Source organism: Oryctolagus cuniculus, chromosome 4, assembly GCF_051225735.1.
Source record: "Oryctolagus cuniculus isolate XC-2025 breed Fujian yellow rabbit chromosome 4, ASM5122573v1, whole genome shotgun sequence".
NCBI lineage: Eukaryota > Metazoa > Chordata > Mammalia > Lagomorpha > Leporidae > Oryctolagus > Oryctolagus cuniculus.
The window spans coordinates 110,134,734-110,156,348 of NC_142870.1; the positions used below are offsets into that span (position 1 = coordinate 110,134,734).

The 21,615-nt window shown below is 44.3% G+C and overlaps 1 protein-coding gene across 7 annotated transcripts in view; it reads right to left on the minus strand.

The window, feature by feature from the left end:
• Positions 1-1,102: 1,102 nt before the first annotated feature.
• Positions 1,103-21,615, minus strand: part of GPR160 (G protein-coupled receptor 160) — a 58,637-nt gene continuing 38,124 nt past the window's right edge. For all 7 annotated transcript variants that reach the window (XM_008266469.5, XM_008266467.5, XM_051859129.3 and 4 more), the window contains 2 exons: positions 5,901-6,011; positions 1,103-2,537 (listed from right to left, as the gene is read on the minus strand). In XM_008266469.5, coding sequence (XP_008264691.1) covers positions 1,452-2,468 — 1,017 coding nt within the window. In that variant the 5' untranslated portion in view covers positions 2,469-2,537; positions 5,901-6,011 and the 3' untranslated portion in view covers positions 1,103-1,451. The remainder of the gene's footprint in view (positions 2,538-5,900; positions 6,012-21,615) is intronic.

A 21,615-nucleotide genomic window follows, 5' to 3' on the forward strand; every position in this document is an offset into this window, starting at 1 on the left:
TTAAAATCCATGGATCTGACTCTACAGGTCACAATGGGAACTTTTCTCTAACTGCATTCCGTCCGATTCTCCTCTTGGTAGCCTTTTAAGTCCCCCTCAAATTGGCTGTAGCCCTCAAACACTGATGCTTTATCTTTCTCTGTAGTCGAGCATGGCCCACGTATGACCTTAACAGTCAATCAAAATGGGCCCCTCCATGGGGGCGAATTTGGCCCTGAGGGATCGGCCCAAAGTCAGAGTGGTTTGACCCTGATATCATTCAAGATCTTTAGCACTTCTGTGAGCGTTTGGGAAAATGGAAAGAGATTCCATATGCTCAAGCTTTTCTATCTTCAATCTAAACCTTCTAAAAAGACCTGTTCCTGAACACGTGGCGCTCTCTTTCCTCTCCTTGCTAGCTCCTCTCTGTCTCCCTCACACTCTCCTCTCTTTTCCTTCTTCACCCCTTCCCTCTGGTCTGCTGGGTTTTCCCCCAATAAACCCTTTCCCTTAAAAAAAAAAATGCATCTGTGCTTAACATGTAAGGGTAAGTATTGCTATGACATACACATTTCTGTACGTGTATAAGTAAATATGTGGGTCATGATGTAAAACCATGTGCCTTAATGTGTCAAAAAAGGCACTAATTCTGGATATGCTAAGTTAGATTCATGCAACATGTATTAGCATTTACAAATGAAATCAACGTTTACTTCATAAAGTGACTTGAGATTATTTTGCTATTTTATTTCAGTGGTTCTTAATGGGGGTAGTTGTGCCCACCCACCATGAGAGGTTGGGCAGTGTGTGTAGTTTATTGTCACTGCTGGCACCTGGGGGCACAGGGCAGGGATTCTGCCAAGTATTGCTACAAAGCCCAAGGCAGATCCTGCAACAAAGAATTACCCAGCCTCAAATGTTAATAATGCTGGGTCTGAGAAACCCTTCTGTACTTTTACAGTGTGGGATTTGCTGATGTGATTATGATTTGAGATGCCAGTACATGATACAGAGTTGTGACTAAAAATGAATCAGGTAACACTCATGGAAAGAGACATGGTTGCTATTCGCAGTTCTGTGTGAACTCTTCCCTATGTTAAGGTTTACACCAAAATAATCTTGATTTTCTTGGCTCTGAATTTAATAAAAGGTTTATTTAACTTTATGTATTAAAGTTGCAGTGAAATTTTAGAATTACACAACATTTTGCACTTAATAGTTTTGTGGGTGACAAACATCAGTGTGGCCAAATGTTTCATTTTTGAGTTAATAAATTAGTATTTTTAATATACAATGTTTGTGGACAAGTCTAGAAACTTCCTGGAGTTGTATTTTTGAAAGAAAACACTCTTTAATACCCATCAGAACTGCAAAAGACGTAGCCTGGAAAAGCACGGGAGGAGGAAAGAGCTGCAGTTCAGTTCATATCATTCTTTCCCTTAAGTCTCAAGTAACTTTAACATGGCAGCATACTAACATGTGATTACTGACATAGGCTTTTCAATTTGCTCAAAATTAGGAACTATAAGTGGAATAAAGCAGCATTTCCAGTTCACAAATGGATCTACAGGTAACACAACATCTCTTAAATTAAGCTTGTGACAATTAAACCAATAAATTGTAGCAATGAGGAAGCTATTGACCAAGTACAACCAGGGAATGTTCAGATCCATATATGCTGGTATCTGTACTTTAAGTAAAAGAATGATTACTTGAAGTAGTACAAATGGTAGCCAGGTACCAAGAAAACAGACAATGAGTTTGGACAATAGTACTTTTTTAGAGTTCACGTTATAACTAGAGTGGGATGAAAAAGGAAAATATAGGATAGTCTCATTCATATAGGAAGTTATTCTAATAGCCTGTACCAACGTCATGACCTCTGACCAAGAGGTTATAAAAGCTGCAAGTAAAACCAGCACCATGGCAAAGGCCAGCCAGTAACTCTGACTGCTGATGTAGAAAGGACACTGAAAAGAAAAACCATTCTGTGTCTTCAGGCTTTGGTCAATGGATGGATCTCCCAAAACATAAGCTAGGACTGAAACCCAAGTTATAATTACTATAAAGAAATAAAGTAATTTTTGACATTTAAATGACAGCATGGTGGTGTTAGAGAAATGCAGGCAATAGTCGATACAGGCTATCAGGAAAACTGGATAATGCAAAAAGCCGTAAGTAAAGGAAATAATTTGAGTAAACAGGCAGATGTGGTATTTAGTAAACCGAATGCCCAAAAGTACAAAATCCCTGTAATAGGATATAATGGAAATGTTTACCAAAAGTAAAAGATCAACAAGTGCTAGAGAAATACAAAAACATCCCATAAAGTTTTCATGGGTGTTTTTTCTTCTCATTGCTAGCGTGACAATGTTTAGAAGTATTTTCCCGAGTATGATCAAGAACAGCAGACAGTTAGCATCTAGGGGCTGGTTTGTCTGATGTAACTCATACTGAACAGCACAGTTCTCTGAAGAGAGAGCGGTCATTTTTAGTTAAATTTCAAGAAGACCTGCTGAAATACAGGTCACAACACTGCTTCACTTTATTTTCCATCCCTGCAAAAAAAAGGGGGGGGGGGAGAAAATATTGATGTTATCTTGATGCTATCTATCTCTACCTTAAAACTCTACAAAAGCAAGCACCCTTATTTCTAAAATGTAACTTAATGCAATCCTTTCTCCCTGAACAATTGATGGAATAAATAGTAATTCTATTTCCAAGAAGACTTACAGAATAAGAACATGTTCAAGAGGAATTAATGTGTAAACTCCGGTAGTTTTGAGGCCTAAATGGTCAAAACTCCCAGATCTTTATACCAAAGTGTTATGTATCAATTGCTAACTTCTAAGTATAGGCTTAATAACTTAGAAAAGAGGTAAGAGAAGTACTTTTATCTATTAGAGCCAAAACACATGCCTAACATATCAGCTTGATAGTAATACTCAAAATAATTGCTGAGAACTCCTACCCCAGTCCCATTCTGACTCCACATTCCCCAAACACCCCTTTGTAAAGGCTACGCTTAGGGGGCCAGCAGAACTTTCAGGTTAAAATCTTTGAGCTTCAGACAAAGATAATTAAGCTGAAAATCGCAGAAATGTAGAGAGAGAAAAAGATTTACTTTAGGGATGTGACTTTTTAGGTGATAAAGCCTGAAAGAACAAGAGTATAAGGAAGAGATGGAGAACATTTACAAATGGGAGGTAAAGGCAAAAGAACAGGAGTTGAGGCTTGAATGATGACTCCATTTGAAATCAGGAAAGAATGGCAGAAGAATCCACCTTTTTTTTTGGACAGGCAGAGTGGATAGTGAGAGAGAGACAGAGAGAAAGGTCTTCCTTTTGCCGTTGGTTCACCCTCCACTGGCCGCCATGGCTGGCACACTGTGGCCGGTGCACCGTGCTAATCCGATGGCAGGAGCCAGGTGCTTCTCCTGGTCTCCCATGGGGTGCAGGGCCCAAGCACTTGGGCCAGCCTCCACTGCACTCCCTGGCCACAGGAGAGAGCTGGCCTGGAAGAGGGGCAACCGGGACAGAATCCGGCACCCTGACCGGGAATAGAACCTGGTGTGCCGGCGCCGCTAGGCAGAGAATTAGCCTAGTGAGCCACGGCGCCAGCTCAAATTCACCCATAAAAAAAAAAGTCCAAAAGGTATTGCTCTTCAAAGCCCAAACAGTAACAAACCCATCTATATATGTCAGCAACTGGAGAGGGGTTAAAAATACATACATCATTGTGCACTGTTGTGTGCACCCATTACAAGTATTTCTCAGGATAGGAGGAAATCTTCATTTACATTCCATGTTTTGTATACTTAAAAAACGTGGTAAATTTCCACAATTTGTGAAATACAAGTTTCAAAATTATTTAGTAATATGTCAGGTAAAGATACACACATCTATGTAGTAGTATTATGTTTGTAGGTCTTTTTGTAGTTTCGATAGAGTTTGGAAATACAAAGCTGAATTTGCCTAAAAGCAGGTCGCTGATGGCTACACAGTTCTCAAGGGAGTAGTGAAGTCACTGAGGATAAAGAATTCAGTGTTGACAGAGTGAACCCTTTCTCTCATGGTCATATAGCTACTGTGTCACAAGCTTGTTTATTAAGGTACACAAATAATGTATGTCTCAATGCATGCTCGCTCACTCTCTCTCACATACATATATATATATAAATTCCTAAGCAAACTTCAATCAGGTTTATTTTGGTGGAAAAAAAGTTTGTGGGGGAAAAAGCTGTGCATGGATTTCAAATTGAAGATACCTTGTATAGGTATAAAGTAACTGGTCAAAGTACTTGCCTATATGCAAACATCCTACAGCTTAACTTGACCCCATCTGAAAAGTTCCATTCCAAGTCTGATATACAAGGGTACAGAAACCTAAGCTGCCAACTTGACAATGCCACTGGCCTTGAAAGTGGTGTTTTTCTTGGATAAAGCTTAGACAGAATAAGGCCATTTGAGATTTTCCTCCTGCCCCCTTAAAAAATCAAAGACCCATTATTGATTTAAAATAGGGGTGAGGTAGGTAAATGTCATAGGTTCATATTCATAAAGACCCACTTTTTTGGGGGGGGGACAGAGAGACAGAGACAAAGGTCTTCCTTCTGTTGGTTCACCCCCCCAAATGGCCACTACAGCCGGTGCGCTGTGTCGATCCGGAGCCAGGAGCCAGGTGCTTCTCCTGGTCTCCCATGCAGGTGCAGGGCCCAAGGACCTGGGCCATCCTGCACTGCCTTCCCAGGCCACAGCAGAGAGCTGGACTGGAAGAGGAGCAACTGGGACAGAATCCAGTGCCCCAACTGGGACTAGAACCTGGGGTGCCGGCGCCGCAGGTGGAGGATTAAAATTTGGATTCTACTCAAAATCCGAGTCAGGAAAGCTAAGTAGACCCCATACAAATGGTGGTTTCACTCCACTTCATCACTGACTCCCACAGGGGAAGGCCAGAAAAACATGGCAGCCCCTCAAGGAGAACTCTTAACGTCACCAGAGGCGAGAGAAGGCCACAGAGGAGGAGCACCAGCTACAGACTGAGGCAACCAAGAAGCTCTTAGAAGAAGCTCTTTGGCCGGCGCCGCAGCTCACTAGGCTAATCCTCCGCCTTGCGGCGCCGGCACACCGGGTTCTAGTCCCGGTTGGGGCGCCGGATTCTGTCCCGGTTGCCCCTCTTCCAGGCCAGCTCTCTGCTGTGGCCAGGGAGTGCAGTGGAGGATGGCCCAAGTGCTTGGGCCCTGCACCCGCATGGGAGACCAGGAGAAGCACCTGGCTCCTGCCATCGGATCAGCACGGTGCGCCGGCCGCAGCGGCCATTGGAGAGTGAACCAACGGCAAAGGAAGACCTTTCTCTCTGTCTCTCTCTCTCACTGTCCACTCTGCCTGTCAAAAAATAAAAAAAAAAAGAAGAAGAAGAAGAAGAAGAAGCTCTTTGATTCTAAGGGAATCAAAGATGGAAGAAAAGAAAAATAAGACCTAGGGAAGATGTGCAAGAAGAAGAAATCCAAAGGAAACAAAACAGCAAATATGGATACCACGATCATGGAAACCAGTCATGCTTTCCCAGAGGAGGCAAATTTTATACTTTCTGACCCACTTCCCCAGTAGATCGCTAAAACTATTCAAAATGGCAATATTTTGTTCTTTAAACTGGTTCCCGGGACAAGACAAATCCTTTGGTAAGCTACCTGTCCCAAATTTTCCCTTCAAAAGGAATTCATTGGTTTTAAGACTTGGTACTTTTCCTGCATGATGTTTTGAACTACTTAGGAAACAACTCATGAGCCCCATGTGTAACCTAAAAAGTTACTGTCAAGGCATCTTGTCTCTTCCCTGACCATGCTTGGTGGTCTGGCTTGGTCTGAAAGCATTCTGTACTCTATTTAGAATGCAAATCAATTATCAACACGCCATACTTACTCTGTCTCAACTGATGATCTTCCTATTGCGTTTTCGTTTTACTGCCATTGATTATGTTACTTTGGCTCCTTGCATTTCACTTTTCATACCAAAATGCCACGTGAGGAAGTTCTGTATGAAAAAAAAAAATCCATCATTAATAGCCATCACTGGAGTCCAGTGTGACGGCTGTGTAGAAAAAACTCCGTAGAAGACTGCAACTAACTGCTTATATAGAATTCTTAGTTTCTTTTCAGCCAAAGGAAGAAAAGGGTACTTAGGCTGAACTTCACTGGCGTGGGCGTTGTGCAACAGGGTAGGTCCCTGTGTCAGATGCCTGCATCCTGTATCGGAGTGCTTCCCCTCTGGCTTCCTGCTAATGCATTATGGGAAGCAGCAGATGATGGCTCAAGTACATAGGTTCCTGCCACCCACCCATGAGACCCAAGTGGAATTCTAGCCCTTTGTTTTTTTAATGTTTATTTGTACTTGCTTCAAAGCCCACCAAAGACTGCAAGATGTTAGTGCACACTACAGCAGGATGTAAAGAAACCTGCAGGCAGTTCTGAGACTCTGATTTCAGGACATTTTTTACATGTGAACATACATGGAAAATTACTGTATTTTCTTAAAAAATTGAGAACAAGGTGGAACAAGATGGTGGCTAAGACATGCCAGTGGCCAGCTGCCCCATTTGTGTACATCAAAAGAACAAGAGAAGCCAGGTGCGAGACCCAGAACATGGTTTTCATACGATAGTAAAACATCTGAAGAAGGCAGGAAGAAAAGGCTGGCGTGTGTTACCCCTCCCCCATTTCCAGATACCACGGCGTGGAGAGACAAGCCTCTCAGGAGCAGGAAGGAATTAAGTCGAGTAACTGTCACTTGCAACCCACTACATGACCCACCATAATAAAAACCAGTGCTGGCCGGGGCCCCACAGCTCCTGTCCCTATGCCTGTACATGTAAATTGTCTTCCGACCCTCCTTAGCCAAGTCTACCACCCCTTCCCTACCTTTCAGCAGACCACAGAGCAAGACTCCAGGCAATGGGTAGGAGGGTGGGAAAGAGAATTTGAGATTTCGCCCTAGAGCCAAGGCCAGCACCTGAGACCCAGCACCTGATAAAGCGCAAAGGCTTCTGCCTGCAGGCCACTGCTCACAGATGGGAGCCTCTGGAGTTGCTCCAGCAGTAGGCAGAGATTTGTGCCCTGATGGGACAGGCTCCTTTTTGGCAGGCATCCCCACCAGCCTCACGTGGGCCTTGTGTGCACTGCTGACTGCACAGGGCCTGAGTGCGACCCAGCTTAGTGTCAGTCTGGGTGGCCAAGGAGTTGCCTTTACCACTTCTCCACTAACCTTGACAGATGGTAAGGAGCCATAGGACTGTGTCTTGGTGCCCAGTGCAGAGCCGATAAACACCCCACACTGGGCAGATCCTAATGGTCCCTGTCCCCAGGCCAATGCCAGCAGGCAGCCTCTGGATTTACATTCCAGCCATTTAGTCCTAATGCAATGCAGTGCTATGAGGAAATGAGATCCAGGTGTGATCTGGCTCTCCCACCCATCCCACCCCTGAAGAGAGGCTTGTAGGGACAAACTCCCCACTCTGAGCAGCACATAAACTGATTTCAGGCAGATCTAGGCTCAGAGAATCACTGACAGATGATAATTTTTAAAACTCAGAAATCTTTGAACTGAACAGTCCACCAAATGAAGTTAAAATTCCAAGAGGTACCAATAGCAGAACAGATGGAAACAGGAAAGAATCTGTGAGCTCAAAGACTAAAAACAGAGAAGTTGAGTAGGCACTGAGACATGGTGGGTTGAGCTGCCTCTCGGGACACCAGCACCCCATATCACAGTGCCTGGGACTGAGCGCTTCCACTTCTGATCCGGCTTCCTGCTAATGGGGCTGAGATGCAGCAGAGATGGCCAAGATTCTTCCAGGTCAGCCTGGCCAAGCTCTGGCTGTTGTGGGCTTTTGTGGAGTAAATTAGCAGATGGAAGATCCCTCTGTCTCTTGTCTTTCTGCCTTTCAAATAAATTTTTAAAAAAAATGCGTAGAGGGCCAGCGCCGCGGCTCACCAGGCTAATCCTCCGCTTTGTGGCGCCGGCACACCGGGTTCTAGTCCCGGTCGGGGCACCGGATTCTGTCCCGGTTGCCCCTCTTCCAGGCCAGCTCTCTGCTGTGGCCAGGGAGTGCAGTGGAGGATGGCCCAAGTGCTTGGGCCCTGCACCCGCATGGGAGACCAGGGTAAGTACCTGGCTCCTGCCATCGGATCAGCACGGTGCGCCGGCCGCAGCGCGCTGGCCACGGCGGCCATTGGAGGGTGAACCAACGGCAAAGGGAGACCTTTCTCTCTGTCTCTCTCTCTCTGTCCACTCTGCCTGTCAAAAAAAAAAAAAAAATGCGTAGAGAAGAATCAAATTAAAAAAAAACATGAAAATTTGGGGACATTATGGGAAAAAAGTAAATATCCGAGTTGCTAGGATTCAAGAAGGATATAAATATTCTAAAGGGGTGGAAAGCATATTCAAAGAAAATAGAAAATTGTCTGAACCTACAGAGAGACACAACTATTCAGGTCTAGTAAAGTTAAAGGTTACCAGCATAGTCAACCAAGTCTGTCCCCAAAACATCTAACCAAGCTCTCCCAGCTTAACGATAAGAAGATTCTCAAAGCTGCAGGAGAAAAAAAGAACACTTACAAATGTCCCAGTTTGTGTGGTGCAGACACTGAAGCAGAAACCTTGAAAGCCAGGAGGAAGTGAGATGAGACTTTGTAGTACTGAAGGGAGAAAACGGGAGGAGGAGGAGGAGGAAGAAAGCCAATCTACTAGCCAAGTGTAATGTACTCACCAATGATACCCTGTATATATAATGAAGAGGTAAAGACGGTCTCAAAAGATGAGAAGCCACCAGACTTGTTTTACATGAAATGCCAAAGGGAGTTACTCAAAATGAAAGACACTGAGTAGTAAGAAGATCTCAGCGGGCAGATCACTGGTAGAGTAACTGTACAAACTCATAGTCCTCTAACAGTAAATATGGTGTACCTTTAATATGGGGGGCGGGGGGACAAAGTAAAACCCCTAACAATTGCATTAACATGTTAAGAGACATGCAATACAGAAAGATGTAAAATGGGGATCAAAAATTCAAAATGTGGGGAGGGATGGAGTGTAAATTTATTATCTTTTGCTAATATCTTTTGTTTCTTGTCCTGTTTTTATAATCAATGTCAAGTTGTTTCCATTTCAAAACAGCTTGCATAACCAAATGATGTTTTCCATAAGCCGCATGGCAACTATAAAGCAAACATTTTTAATAGACAAGGACCCACAAAACATGACTAGAATCACTTAAGCACAAAGGAACAGTATATGGGAAGAAGAAAAGGAACTATAATAAAGCTAGAGAACAAGTATCAAAATGGCAGTAATAAAATATTACCCATCAGTAATTATCAGTGTAAATGGACTGAATTATGTAATCAAAAGAAACAGAGTGAATGGATGAAAAACGCTGCCTACAAGAAATTCACTTCTGGGCAGTGTTACGGTGCAGTGACCCCAGCATCCCGTATCAGAGTGCTGGTCTAAGTCCCAGCTGCTCCACTGACCCAGCCCCATTAATGTGCTTGGGAAAGCAGAGGAGGATGGCCTGTAAGTGCTTGGACCCCTGCCATCCGTATGGGAGTACAGGATGGAGTTCCTGGCTTCTACCTGGCCCAACTCTGGCTGTTGTGGCCATGTGGGGAGTGAACCAATGGATGGAGTATCTCTCCCTCCCTACCTTCCTCTCCTCTATTATCCTGCCTTTCAAATAAATCTGTTTTTTAAGAAACATTACACCTCTAAAGGATATACACAAACCAAAAGTGCAAAGATAAATTAAGATATACATGCAAATGAAATTAGAAATACCGTAATTCTTATTTGATCAAATATACTTCGATTCAAAAAAAGTAAAAGGATGGGGCTGGTGTTGTGGTGTAGCAGGTTAAAGCCGCCACCTATGATGCTGACATCCCACTTGGGCACTGGTTTGAGTCCTGACTGCTCCACCTTTGATCTAGCTCCCTGCTAATGCACCTAGGAAAGCAGCAGAAGATGGCCCAAGTACTTGTGCCTCCGTACTTACATGGGAGACCCAGAAGAAGCTCCTGGCTCCTGGCTTTGGATGGGCCCAGCTCCAACCATTGCAGCCATTTGGGGAGTGAACCAGTGGATGCAAGCTTCTCTCCCTCCCTCCCTTCCTCCCCGTCCCTCCCTGTTTCGAACTTTGCCTTTCAAATAAATAAAAATTTTTTTAAGTGACCATTTAGGGAGCGAACTAGCAGATTCTACTTCCCTCCCTCTTTCTAACTCTGCCGTTCAAAAGATAAGTAACTCTTAAAAAACAAAACAAAATAACATACCTCCACATAATAAAGGCCATATAACAAGTCAACAGCTAACATAGTAAATGGCAGAAAAACTGAAGCCTTTTTAAAATCTGGAACAAGACAATGTGGCCCACTGACACCACTTCTATTCAACACAGTACTGGAAATTCTGTTCAGAACATTTAGGCAAGAAAAAGAAAAGGCATCCCAATTGGCAAGGAGAAAGTCAAATTATCATTATTCAGGTGATAAGATTTTATGCATATGAAATGCAAGACTCCACCAAAACACTTTTAGAATGGAGAATTGAGCACAGTTGCAGGATACAAAGTCAACAGTAGTGGTGTTACACACTAAGTGAATTATCAAAAATTAAATCAAGAAAATCCCATTTTCAATCGCCATACACACACATGCACACAGTGCAGAAATCAGTCCAACCAAAGAGGTGAGCAATCTGCAATGAAACCAGAGAACACTGATGGCAGAAATTGAAGATGACACAAAGCAACGGAAAGACACCGTACTCTTACAGTGTGCATACCATCCAAAGCAATTAACAGATTCAATGCAACCCTTATCAAAATACCAAAAACATACTTCATGGAAAAAAAACTAGAAAAAACATTACTCAAATTTCTATGGCCCCATAAAAATCCCCAAATACCCAAAATAATCTTGAGCGAAAAGAAGAAAACAGGAGCCATTAGCTCCCTGACTTTATTTTTTTTAATTTTTATTTACTTTTTTGACAGGCAGAGTGGACAGTGAGAGAGAGAGAGAGAAAGGTCTTCCTTTTTGCCATTGGTTCACCCTCCAATGGCCGCCGCGGCCAGCGCATCGTGCTGATCTGAAACCAGGAGCCAGGTGCTTCTCCTGGTCTCCCATGCGGGTGCAGGGCCCAAGGACTTGGGTCATCCTCCACTGCACTCCCTGACCACAACAGAGAGCTGGCCTGGAATAGGGGCAACCGGGACAGAATCCGGCACCTGACTGGGACTAGAACCCGGTATGCTGGTGCTGCAGGCGGAGGATTAGCCTATTGAGCCGTGGCGCCGGCCTAAACTCCCTGACTTTAAATATTTCAGAAAGCATGGGGCCAACGCTGTGGCAGTGTGAGTTAAGCTGCTGCTTATTATGCCGGCACCCCATACTGGAGGCCAGTTCAAACCCCAGCTTCTCAACTCCCCATCAGGATTTCTACTAATGCATATGGGAAGACAAAAGAAGATGGCCCAAATACTTGGGCCCCTGCCACCCAAGTCAGAGATCCAATGGAGTTCCTGGCACCTGGCTTCAGACTGGCCCAGACCTGACTTTGTGACTATTTGGAGGAGTAAGCCAGTGGATGGAAGATACTTCTTTCCCTCCCTCTGCCTTTCAAATAAACTAATCTGTAAATCAGCACATAAGATATATCACAAAGCAATTAAACAGCATGGTGTTTGCATAAGACATGTGACCTATGGAACAGAAGAGAGACCCTAGAAGTAACCCCATGTATTTATAGCCACTGATCTTTGACCAAGGTGCTAAGAACACACACTGGAAAGAGTTACAGAGAGAGGAGTCTTCCACTGCTGGTTCATTCCCCAAGGGACGCAATGGCTGGAGCTGGGCTGATCTGAAGTTAGGAACAACTTCTGGGTCTGCCACGGAGGTGCAGGGGCACAAGGACTTGGGCCATCTTCCACTGCTTTCCCAAGCCACAGCAGAGAGCTGGATTGGAAGAGGAGCAGCCAGGACTCGAATCAGTGCCGACATAGCATGCCGGGGCTTTAACCTAGTGTGCCACAGTGCTGGCCCCAGGACAGTCTTTTCAATAAATGTTCCTGAGAATGCAGATGAAGGAAACTAGCACACGGCCTGACCATATATACAAATCAACTCAAAATGGATCCGAGATATAAATATAAAATCTGAACCTTAGTAAAAGAAAATGTCGTTCAGGACATTGGAATGCTAAGAATTTTTTTGGATCAGACCCTAAAAGCAAAGGATACAAAAGCAAAACTATACAAATAGGATTTCATCCAATTAAAAGGCTGTTGCACAGTAAAAGAAACAACATGTGTAGAGAGAATCTATAGTACAGGAGAAAATACTTGGAAACTATACATCTGTCAAATGGGTATTAACCAGAATATATAAGGAACTCAACAGCAAAACGCTCCACAAATAATCCACTGAAAAACGGGCATCGGGCAGGTGTTTGGTGCAGCAGTAAAGTCACACCACTTGGGGGCAGGCGTGCGGCACAGTGGCTGTGTTGCTGCTCGGAGCACCCGTATCCTGTATCAGTGCCAGTTCAAGTTCTGGCTCCTCTGCCTCCAGTCCAGTTTCCTGCTGTTCATCTTGGGATGCAGCAGATGGCGGCTGAAGTAACTGGGCCCGTGCCACCCATGTGGGAGACCCACATTAAGTTCTAGGCTCCTGGCTTCAGCCTGACCCAGCTCTGGCTCTTGTGAGCACATGGGGAGTAAACCAGAGGATGGAAGATCTCTCTCCTTCTGACTCTCTACCTTTCAAAGGAATGAAAATAAAATTAAAAAGACAAGATACTGCCGTAGATGTCCACAGCCCATAGCAATAGTGAGTTTTGAGCCTTGGCTCTGCTTCGGATTCCAGCTTCCTACGTTTTTCAAAGACATACTAATGGCCAGCAGGTGCGTGGGAAAATGCTCAGCTTCACTAATCATCAGAGAATTGTAGTTCAAAACCGTGATATCATCTCACTCCATTTAGATTGGCTATTGTCAAACAGACAAAGATAACAGATGCTGGCCAGGGTAACCCTGCACTCTGTTGGTGGGAATGTAAATTACTACAGCCATTGTGGAAAACAGATTCCTCAAAAACTAAAACAGAGCTACCATGTGATCAAGCAGTGTATCCCAGGGAAGGAAGTCAGCCTGTCAGTCACTGCACTGCTGTGTTTACTGCAGGACTGTTCCCAACAGCCAAGCAACAGAAACACCCCCAAGTGTCCATCAACTGCTGAAAAGATAAAATGCGTACAAATCCACAATGGAATACCATCCGGCCATAAAAGGATAATCTTGTTAGCAACCATACGGATGAAACTGGAGGTCATTATACTCAGTGAAAGCAGCCACACACAGAAAAAAGGTTACCACATTATATCTGTTAATTTGACCTCATAGAAGTTAAGAATGTAATAGTGGATTTTATAGGCCTTTAAAAAAAATTCTTAGAAAGGACCAGTGCTATGGCGTAGCTGATAGGGCCGCTGTCTGCAATGCCAGCATCCCATATGGGCGCCGATTCGAGTCCCAGCTGCTCCTCTTTTTTTTTTAAACTTTTATTTATTAAATATAAATTTCCAAAGTACAGTTTATGGATTACAATGGCTCCCCCCCCCATAACTTCCCTCCCACCCGCAACCCTCCCATCTCCCGCTCCCTCTCCCACTCCATTCACATCAAGATTCATTTTCAATTTTCTTTATATACAGAAGATCAATTTAGTATATATTAAGTAAAGATTTCAAAAGTTTGCACCCACACAGAACATAGAGTGTAAAATACTGTTTGAGTACTAGTTATTGCATTAATTCACATTGGACAACACATTAAGGACAGAGATCCTACATGAGGAGTAAGTGCACAGTGACTCCGTTGTTGACTTAACAATTTGACATTCTTGTTTATGGTGTCATTAATCTCCCTAGGCTCTTGTCATGAGTTGCCAAGGCTATGGAAGCCTTTTGAGTTCGCCAACTTCGATCTTATTCAGACAAGGTCATAGTCAAAGTGGAAGTTCTCTCCTCCCTTTAGAGAAAGGTACCTCTTTCTTTAATGACCTGGGATCTCACTCACAGAGATCTTTCATTTAGGTCCTTTTTTTAATTTTTTTTTTTTTTTTTTTTTTTTTTTTGCCACAGTGTCTTGGCTTTCCATGCCTAAAATACTCTCATGGGCTCTTCAGCCAGATCCGAATACCTTAAGGGCTGATTCTGAGGCCAGAGTGCTATTTAGGAATCTGCCATTCTATGAGTCTGCTGTGTATCCCGCTTCCCGTGTTGGATCGTTCTCTCCTTTTTTATTCTACCAGTTAGTATTAGCAGACACTAGTCTTGTTTATGTGATCCCTTTGACTCTTAGACCTATCAGTGTGATCAATTGTGAACCTAAATTGATCACTTGACTAGTGAGATGGCATTGGTACATGCCACCTTGATAGGATTGAATTGGAATCCCCCGGCACGTTTCTAACTCTACTGTTTGGGACAAGTCCAATTGAGCATGTCCCAAACTGTACATCTCCTCCCTATTATTCCCACTCTTATATTTAACAGAGATCACTTTTCAGTTAAATTTAAACACCTAAAAATAATTGTGTGTTAATTACAGAGTTCAACCAATAGTATTAAGTAGAACAAAAAAATACTAAAAGGGATAAAGTATTACATTGTACATCAACAGTCAGGACAAGAGCTGATCAAGTCACTGTTTCTCATAGTGTCCATTTCACTTCAACAGGTTTCCTTTTTGGTGCTCAGTTAGTTGTCACCGATCATGGAGAACATATGATATTTGTCCCTTTGGGACTGGCTTAATTCACTCAGCTGCTCCTCTTCCAATCCAGCTCTCTGCTATGGCGTGGGAAAGCAGTGGAAGATGGCCCAAATGCTTGGGCCCCTGCACCCGGGTGGGAGACCTGGAAAAAGCTCCTGGCTCCTGGGTTTGGACTGGTGTAGCTCTGGCTGTTGTGGCCATCTGGAGAGTGAACCAGCCATTGGAGGACCTCTCTCTCTCTCTCTCTCTCTCTCTCTCTCTGCCTCTGCCTCTGCCTCTTTAACTCTGCCTTTCAAATAAAATAAATAAATCTTTTAAAAAATCCATAGAACAATCATAGAAAGTGTAATTTTTAACTGTGTGGAAAAAGCTTCGGATTAATAAGTATATTCCCTTTGGGCACATGACTCGTGTTAGAGTTGAAGTTCAACCTCAGGTTGGATTTCAAAGATCCTGTTCTTAGTACGCCATAATTTTGCAAATAAAAATCCTTAACAAACTATCAGAAAACTTTAACCCAATCAGACAAAAACTCACAAACAAGCAAGCAAAGGGAACTTTCCTAAACCAGATAGTGTCTGCAAAAAAAACCCCTACACTTGCACTCATGCTAAGTGATAAGAGTGATCATTTTCCACAAGACCCATAGAAGTGTAGGGGTGTCTACTCTCCACGCCTACTCAACAGTTTATTATTATTATTTGAAAGAGTTACAGAGGGAGGTAGATACTGAGAGAGAGAGGCAGAGAGGTCTTCCATCGGCTGGTTCACTCCCCAAATTGCCACAACAGCCAGAGCTGAGCCAATCCAAAATCAGGAGCCAGGAGCCTCTTCCAGGTCCCCCATGCAGGCAGGGTCCCAAGGACTTGGGCCATCTTCTGCTATCCCAGGCCATAGCAGAGAGCTGGATTGGAAGAGGAGCAGCCAGGACTAGAACTGGCGCCCATATGAGATGCTGATGCTTCAGGCCAGGGCTTTAACCTACTGCACCACAGCGCCAAACCCCGCTACTCAACATTTTATCAGACGTCCTAGCCAGTACAATAAGGCAATAATAAGAAAGTGCAAGTTGGAGCAGGTGTTGTGCAGCGAATTAAGCTGCCTCTTGGGACATGCACATCTCCTATCAGAATGCTGGTTGGAGTCCCTGCTACTCAGCTTCCCATCCGGCTCCCTGCCACTGTGCCTGAGAAGCAAGTGCTTGAATCCTGGGGACTCAGGTGTGAGATGGGGATGGAGGACTCCGCTCCTGGCTTTGGCCTGGCCCAGCCACAGCTGTGGCAGCCATTTGGGAAGTGAACCAGCAGAGGGAACATTGTTGTCACTTTGCCTTCCAAATAACCAAATAAACAAGTTTTTTAAAAAGCATATAGACTAGAAAGAAAGATGTACAATGGTCTTTATTTACGGCTGATATGACCATTACTCAGATAAGAAATCTATGATAGGAGCTATAAAACTAAAAAGTGAGTTTAATAAAGTCACAGATTAATTTTTATAGCTGGGACTGGTGGTGTGGTCCAGCTGATTAAACCACGATTTGAGAAGCCAGCATCCCATATAGGAGCACAGTTCAAGCCCTGGCTGCTCCGCTTCTGATCCAGCTCCCTGCTGATGGCCTGAGAAAGTAGCAGAAGATGGCTCAAGTGCTTGGGCCCCTGCCACCCACTTAGGAGACCAAGATGGAGTTTGAGGCTCAACTTCAGACTGGACCAGCTCTGGCCATTGTGGCCATTTGGGGGAGTGAACCAGTAGATGGAAGATTGATCTCTTTCAAAATAAAATTTTTAGAAAAATTGTAAAAACTTCCTATATACTATCAATAAACAACTGGAATATGAAATTCTAAAATTATTTATAGTAGCATAAAAATATGGAATACTTAGGGATAAATTTGGCACAGCATGTGCAAACATGGTATCTTGAAAATTTAAAACACTGCAGAAACACTAGTGAACTGCCTGAACCAGAAGTCTGAGCAAGGTTTTTGGTAGAAATCTGCAAACTGATTCTATATCTGATGTGGAAATGAAAAGGACTTAAGACAGCCTAAATAATTTTTACAAAGAACAAAGGTGGAGGATTTATAGAACCTGATTTTAAAACTTGCCAAGAAGTTACAGAAATAGACTCTAGTTTTTGCTTAAGGATTATTTGTCCTATAAGTCATTCATTCATTCAACAGGTACAGCGCATCCCATTTGTTGGTCCACTCCCCATATGCCTGCAACGGCTGGGGACTGACCAGACTGAAGCTGGGGAGACAAACTCAATCCAAGCTTCTCATGTGGTGCAGAAGCCCCGTTATCTGAGCCCTCACTGCTGCTTCCCAGGGTCTGCATTAGCAGGAGGTTGAAGTCAGGAGCTAGGAATCAAACCAAGGTACTAAGATAGGGCATCTTACAACCTCAGGCTAAACACCTGCTACTGCCATAAATCAGAAGAGAGTCCAGAGAAAGACTCACATATTTGTGTTAAGCTGATTTTCAACAAAAGTGTACAGGAGTTCAATGGGAGAAAGGAGACCTTGCTTAAAATGGTGTTAGAAGCTGGCGCCGCGGCTCACTAGGCTAATCCTCCACCTAGCGGCGCCGGCACACCAGGTTCTAGTCCCGGTCGGGGTGCTGGATTCTGTTCCAGTTGCCCCTCTTCCAGGCCAGCTCTCTGCTGTGGCCCCAGAGGGCAGTGGAGGATGGCCCAAGTCCTTGGGCCCTGCACCCCATGGGAGACCAGGATAAGTACCTGGCTCCTGCCTTCAGATCAGCACGGTGCGCTGGCCGCGGCGGCCATTGGAGGGTGAACCAACGGCAAAGGAAGACCTTTCTCTCTGTCTCTCTCTCTCTCACTGTCCACTCTGTCAAAATAAAATAAAATAAAATAAATAAAATGGTGTTAGAAAATTGACAGGGGCCGGTGCTATGGTGCTGTAGGATAAGCTTCCTCCTGTGGTGCCAGCATCCCATATGGGTGCTGGTTCAAGTCCTGGCTGCTCCAACTGCTGATCCAGCTCCCTGCTGATGGCCTGTGTGCAGTCTCTCTGCACTCATATGGGAGACGTGGAAGAGGCTTCTGCCTCCTGGGTTTGAATCAGCCGATCTCTGGCCATTGCAGCCATTTGGAGAGTGAACCAGTAAATGGAAGACTGCTCTCTGTCTCTGCCTCTGTAACTCTGCTTCTCAAATAAATAAATAAATCTTAAAAAAAAAGAAAGAAAATTGATAATTACAAAAGTGAGAAAACCCCAACCTTGACCCTTTTCTCACATCATACACAAAAATAAACTCAAAATGGATCATGGGACTAGATGTAAAAACGGAAATTTCTAGAGATAAAAAGGAGAAAGTCTTTGTAGTTCTGGGTGGGTGTATCAGCTTCCTAGGACTGCCCTTAACAAATTATCCCTGGTGGCAAATTTAGACTGGGTAGCTTAAAGCAACACATTCATTCACTCTGGTTCTGAGGCCAGAAGCCTGAAACCAGAGGTCTCTCCGAAGGCTCCGGAGGAGAAGCTACCCAGGTCTCTCCCTGCTTCTGTAGACTCCTCATGCTCCTGGGCCTGTGGCAGCATTGGACTAATCCTGCTTCCACGTTTTCCTGGCCTTCTAAGAACATCAGTCATGGGATTTATGTTCATCCTAAACCAGTAAAAACTTATCTGAAAAACCCAAAATTTCCAGAAAATATTTCCAAACAAAGTCACATTGTGATGTTCCAGTCCTGCCAAAGACAGGAATGTGGAACTCCATCTGGGCTTCTCACATGGGCACAGGAGCTCAAGCACTTGGGCCATCCACTGCTGCTTTCCCAAGTGCATTATCAAAGAACTGGATTGGAAGCGGAGCAGCCAGGACTCAAACTGGCACTCATATGGGATGCCTGCATCGCAGGTGGCTGCCTAACCCACTGAGCCACAGTGCCAGCCCCAAGAAGGCAGGTGCTTTCAGATATGATGCATGCACACCTATACATTCATGAGTATGACTTCTTTAAAAATCAGAGTTCTATTTGCAAGCACAGTTAAGAAAATCAAAAGGCAAGGTATAGACTAGAAGAAAATATTTAAATATCTCATAAATGAATTGGAGCCAGAATACAAAAGGGTTCTTACAATTCAATAATCAGATCATTAGTCCATTAGTAAAATGGCAAAAGACTTAAACAGACACACCCCCAGCACAGCTAAAATTAGCAAGACTGGTAATATGTCCCGGCAGGCAAGTAGAACTGGTGGATGGCTCGGCCACTGCTTCGGGGAGTATAAAATGGCACAACCACTTTGGCAAACCGTTTGGCAGTTTCTTAGGAGGTTCAGTATTCAATTAGCATTTCACCCAACAACCCCCCTCCTAGATATTTATCCAACAGGGCTGAAAACACAGGCGGGTTTGTACACAAACACGTGGGGAGTTTATTCAGCAGGCCTCATGCCAGAAACAAGCCTAATGGCAACAGGAGAACAGATGAACAAACTGTAGTATAGCCATAAAACAGAACACTTCTCAGCAATACAATGGAACGAAGTACTCATGCGTGCTACCACAGATAAAGCTCAAAAGCCTGCTGAGTGAAACAAGCCCAACACAAAAGAGTAGAGACTGTGTGATTCCAATGATGAGGAATTCAATACTGACGCAACAAATCCATGAGGCCAGACAGATCATCAGTGGACACCGGGCCAGGCTAGCGCAAAGCAGCACAATGAACCTTATGGATTGGGCTGGGGGAGGGGGGATGTGGTTCAAAGTGCACACATGTTTCAAAATTCAAACTATACATTGAAAATGAGTCTTTTGCGGGCCGGCGCCATGGCGCACTAGGTGAATCCTCCGCCTGGGGTGCTGGCATCCCATATGGGTGCCGGTTCTAGTCCCGGTCGGGGCGCCAGATTCTGTCCCAGTTGCTCCTCTTCCAGTCCAGCTCTCTGCTGTGGCCCCGGAGGGCAGTGGAGGATGGCCCAAGTGCTTGGGCCCCTGCACCCACATGGGAGACCAGGAGAAGCACCTGGCTCCTGGCTTTGGATCAGCGTAGCTCCAGCCGTAACGGCCATTTGTGGGGTGAACCAACGGAAGGAAGACCTTTCTCTCTGTCTCTCTCTCACAGTCTGTAACTCTGCCTGTCAAATAAATAAATAAAATCTTTTAAAAAATGAGTCAATTTATTTTCTTAAAAAATATTTTATTTATTTATTTGAGGGGTAGAGTTACAGAGACAGGGAGAGACAGAGAGAAAGGTCTTCCTTCCACTGGTCCACTCCCCAGAAGGCTGCAACGGCTGGAGCTGAGCTGATCTGAAGCCAGGAGCCAGGAGCTTCTCCGGGTCTCCCATGCAAGTGCAAGGGCCCAAAGACTTCAGCCATTTTCTACTGCTTTCCCAGGCCACAGCAGAGAGCTGGATCGGAAGAGGAGCAGCCGGGACTTGAACCAGTGCCCATATGGGATGCCGGCACTGCAGGTGGAGGCTTACCCCACTTTGCCACAGTACTGACCCCCAATTTACTTTTAAGATGTTTAATCTCACAGTAATGAAAATAAATAAAACCTAGAATTAATTTAAATGTCTAATAATAGGAAACTGACTACCTAAATTATGATGCACCTTCTAGGGAAAACAGCTTTTTAAAACAAATGTTGTCGGGCTGGCACCATATAATAGTAGGTTAAGCCTCCACCTGTGATGCTGTTTCAAGTCTCGGCTGCTCCACTTTCCATCCAGATCCCTGTTAATGCACCTGGGAAAGCAGTGGAAGGTGGCCCAAGTGTTTGGGCCCCTGCACCCATGTGAGAGCCCCGGAAGAAGCTCCTGGTTCCTGGCTTCGGATTGGCCAGCTCCAGCCATTGTGGCCATCTGGGTAGTGAACCAGAGGATGGAAGACCTCTCTGTCTGCAACTCTGCCTCTCAAATAATTAATTCTTTACAGCAAAAAAAAAAAAAAAAAAAGTTACAGTAACCTGCTCCCCCTCATACTACCACTAAAATAACAGTGAAATCAAGTGAGTCCCTGAACTAGAATGAATAAGCCAATGTAATTTGTGATGCTGGAAGGCAGCAGAGAACCAAGTCACAGTTTTTTAAACTGGTAAACACTAGAAAAGTAACTTTTCCTGTCTTTGCTCTACAAACTGACTCATTTGTGATCAGGTCATGAGCGGAGGTTTTATTGTAGAGAAAGTTCTCTAGTTAATAATAAAAAATGGTAAAGTTTGAAAAGCTCCACTTTGCAAGTCCTTGATGCACTACTAATTGAGGTGGGCCGGGATCATCCACGACTATGACACCCAAAGAGAGAGGAGAAAAACACATCACCACCCGGGAAGTAAAACTGCCAAGAATATTAGAAGTTGGTCCAACCTATAGATTCAACCACTGAAGAACATGTCAGATGACACCCTGGGTATGGTCACCAAAATCCAGATGGTAGTAAACCCCACAGGGCGAACAGCTGTTTCTTTCATAAACTGTATCATCGACACAAAAGATTGAGAGTTAAGATGAACAACTGGGGCCAGGTACACACACGTTTATAGACCAGGAAACCGCCTCAAACTCACACAGGGTCTGCTTTGTGGGAACAGGCATCGGTTAATGGTTATTCTATTTGTAGGTTTGGAAATGTTATTTAAGCACTTGTTTTATTTATTTATTGAAAGGCAGAGTTACAGAGGGGTGGGGAGGGAAGAAGACAGAAGCAGAAAGAGAGAGAGAGGTCTTCCATTTGCTGGTTCACTCCCCATGTGACTGCAATGGCCAAGGCTGGGCCAGGCAGATGCCAGGAGCCAGGAGCTTCTTCCAGGTCTCCCACATAGGTGC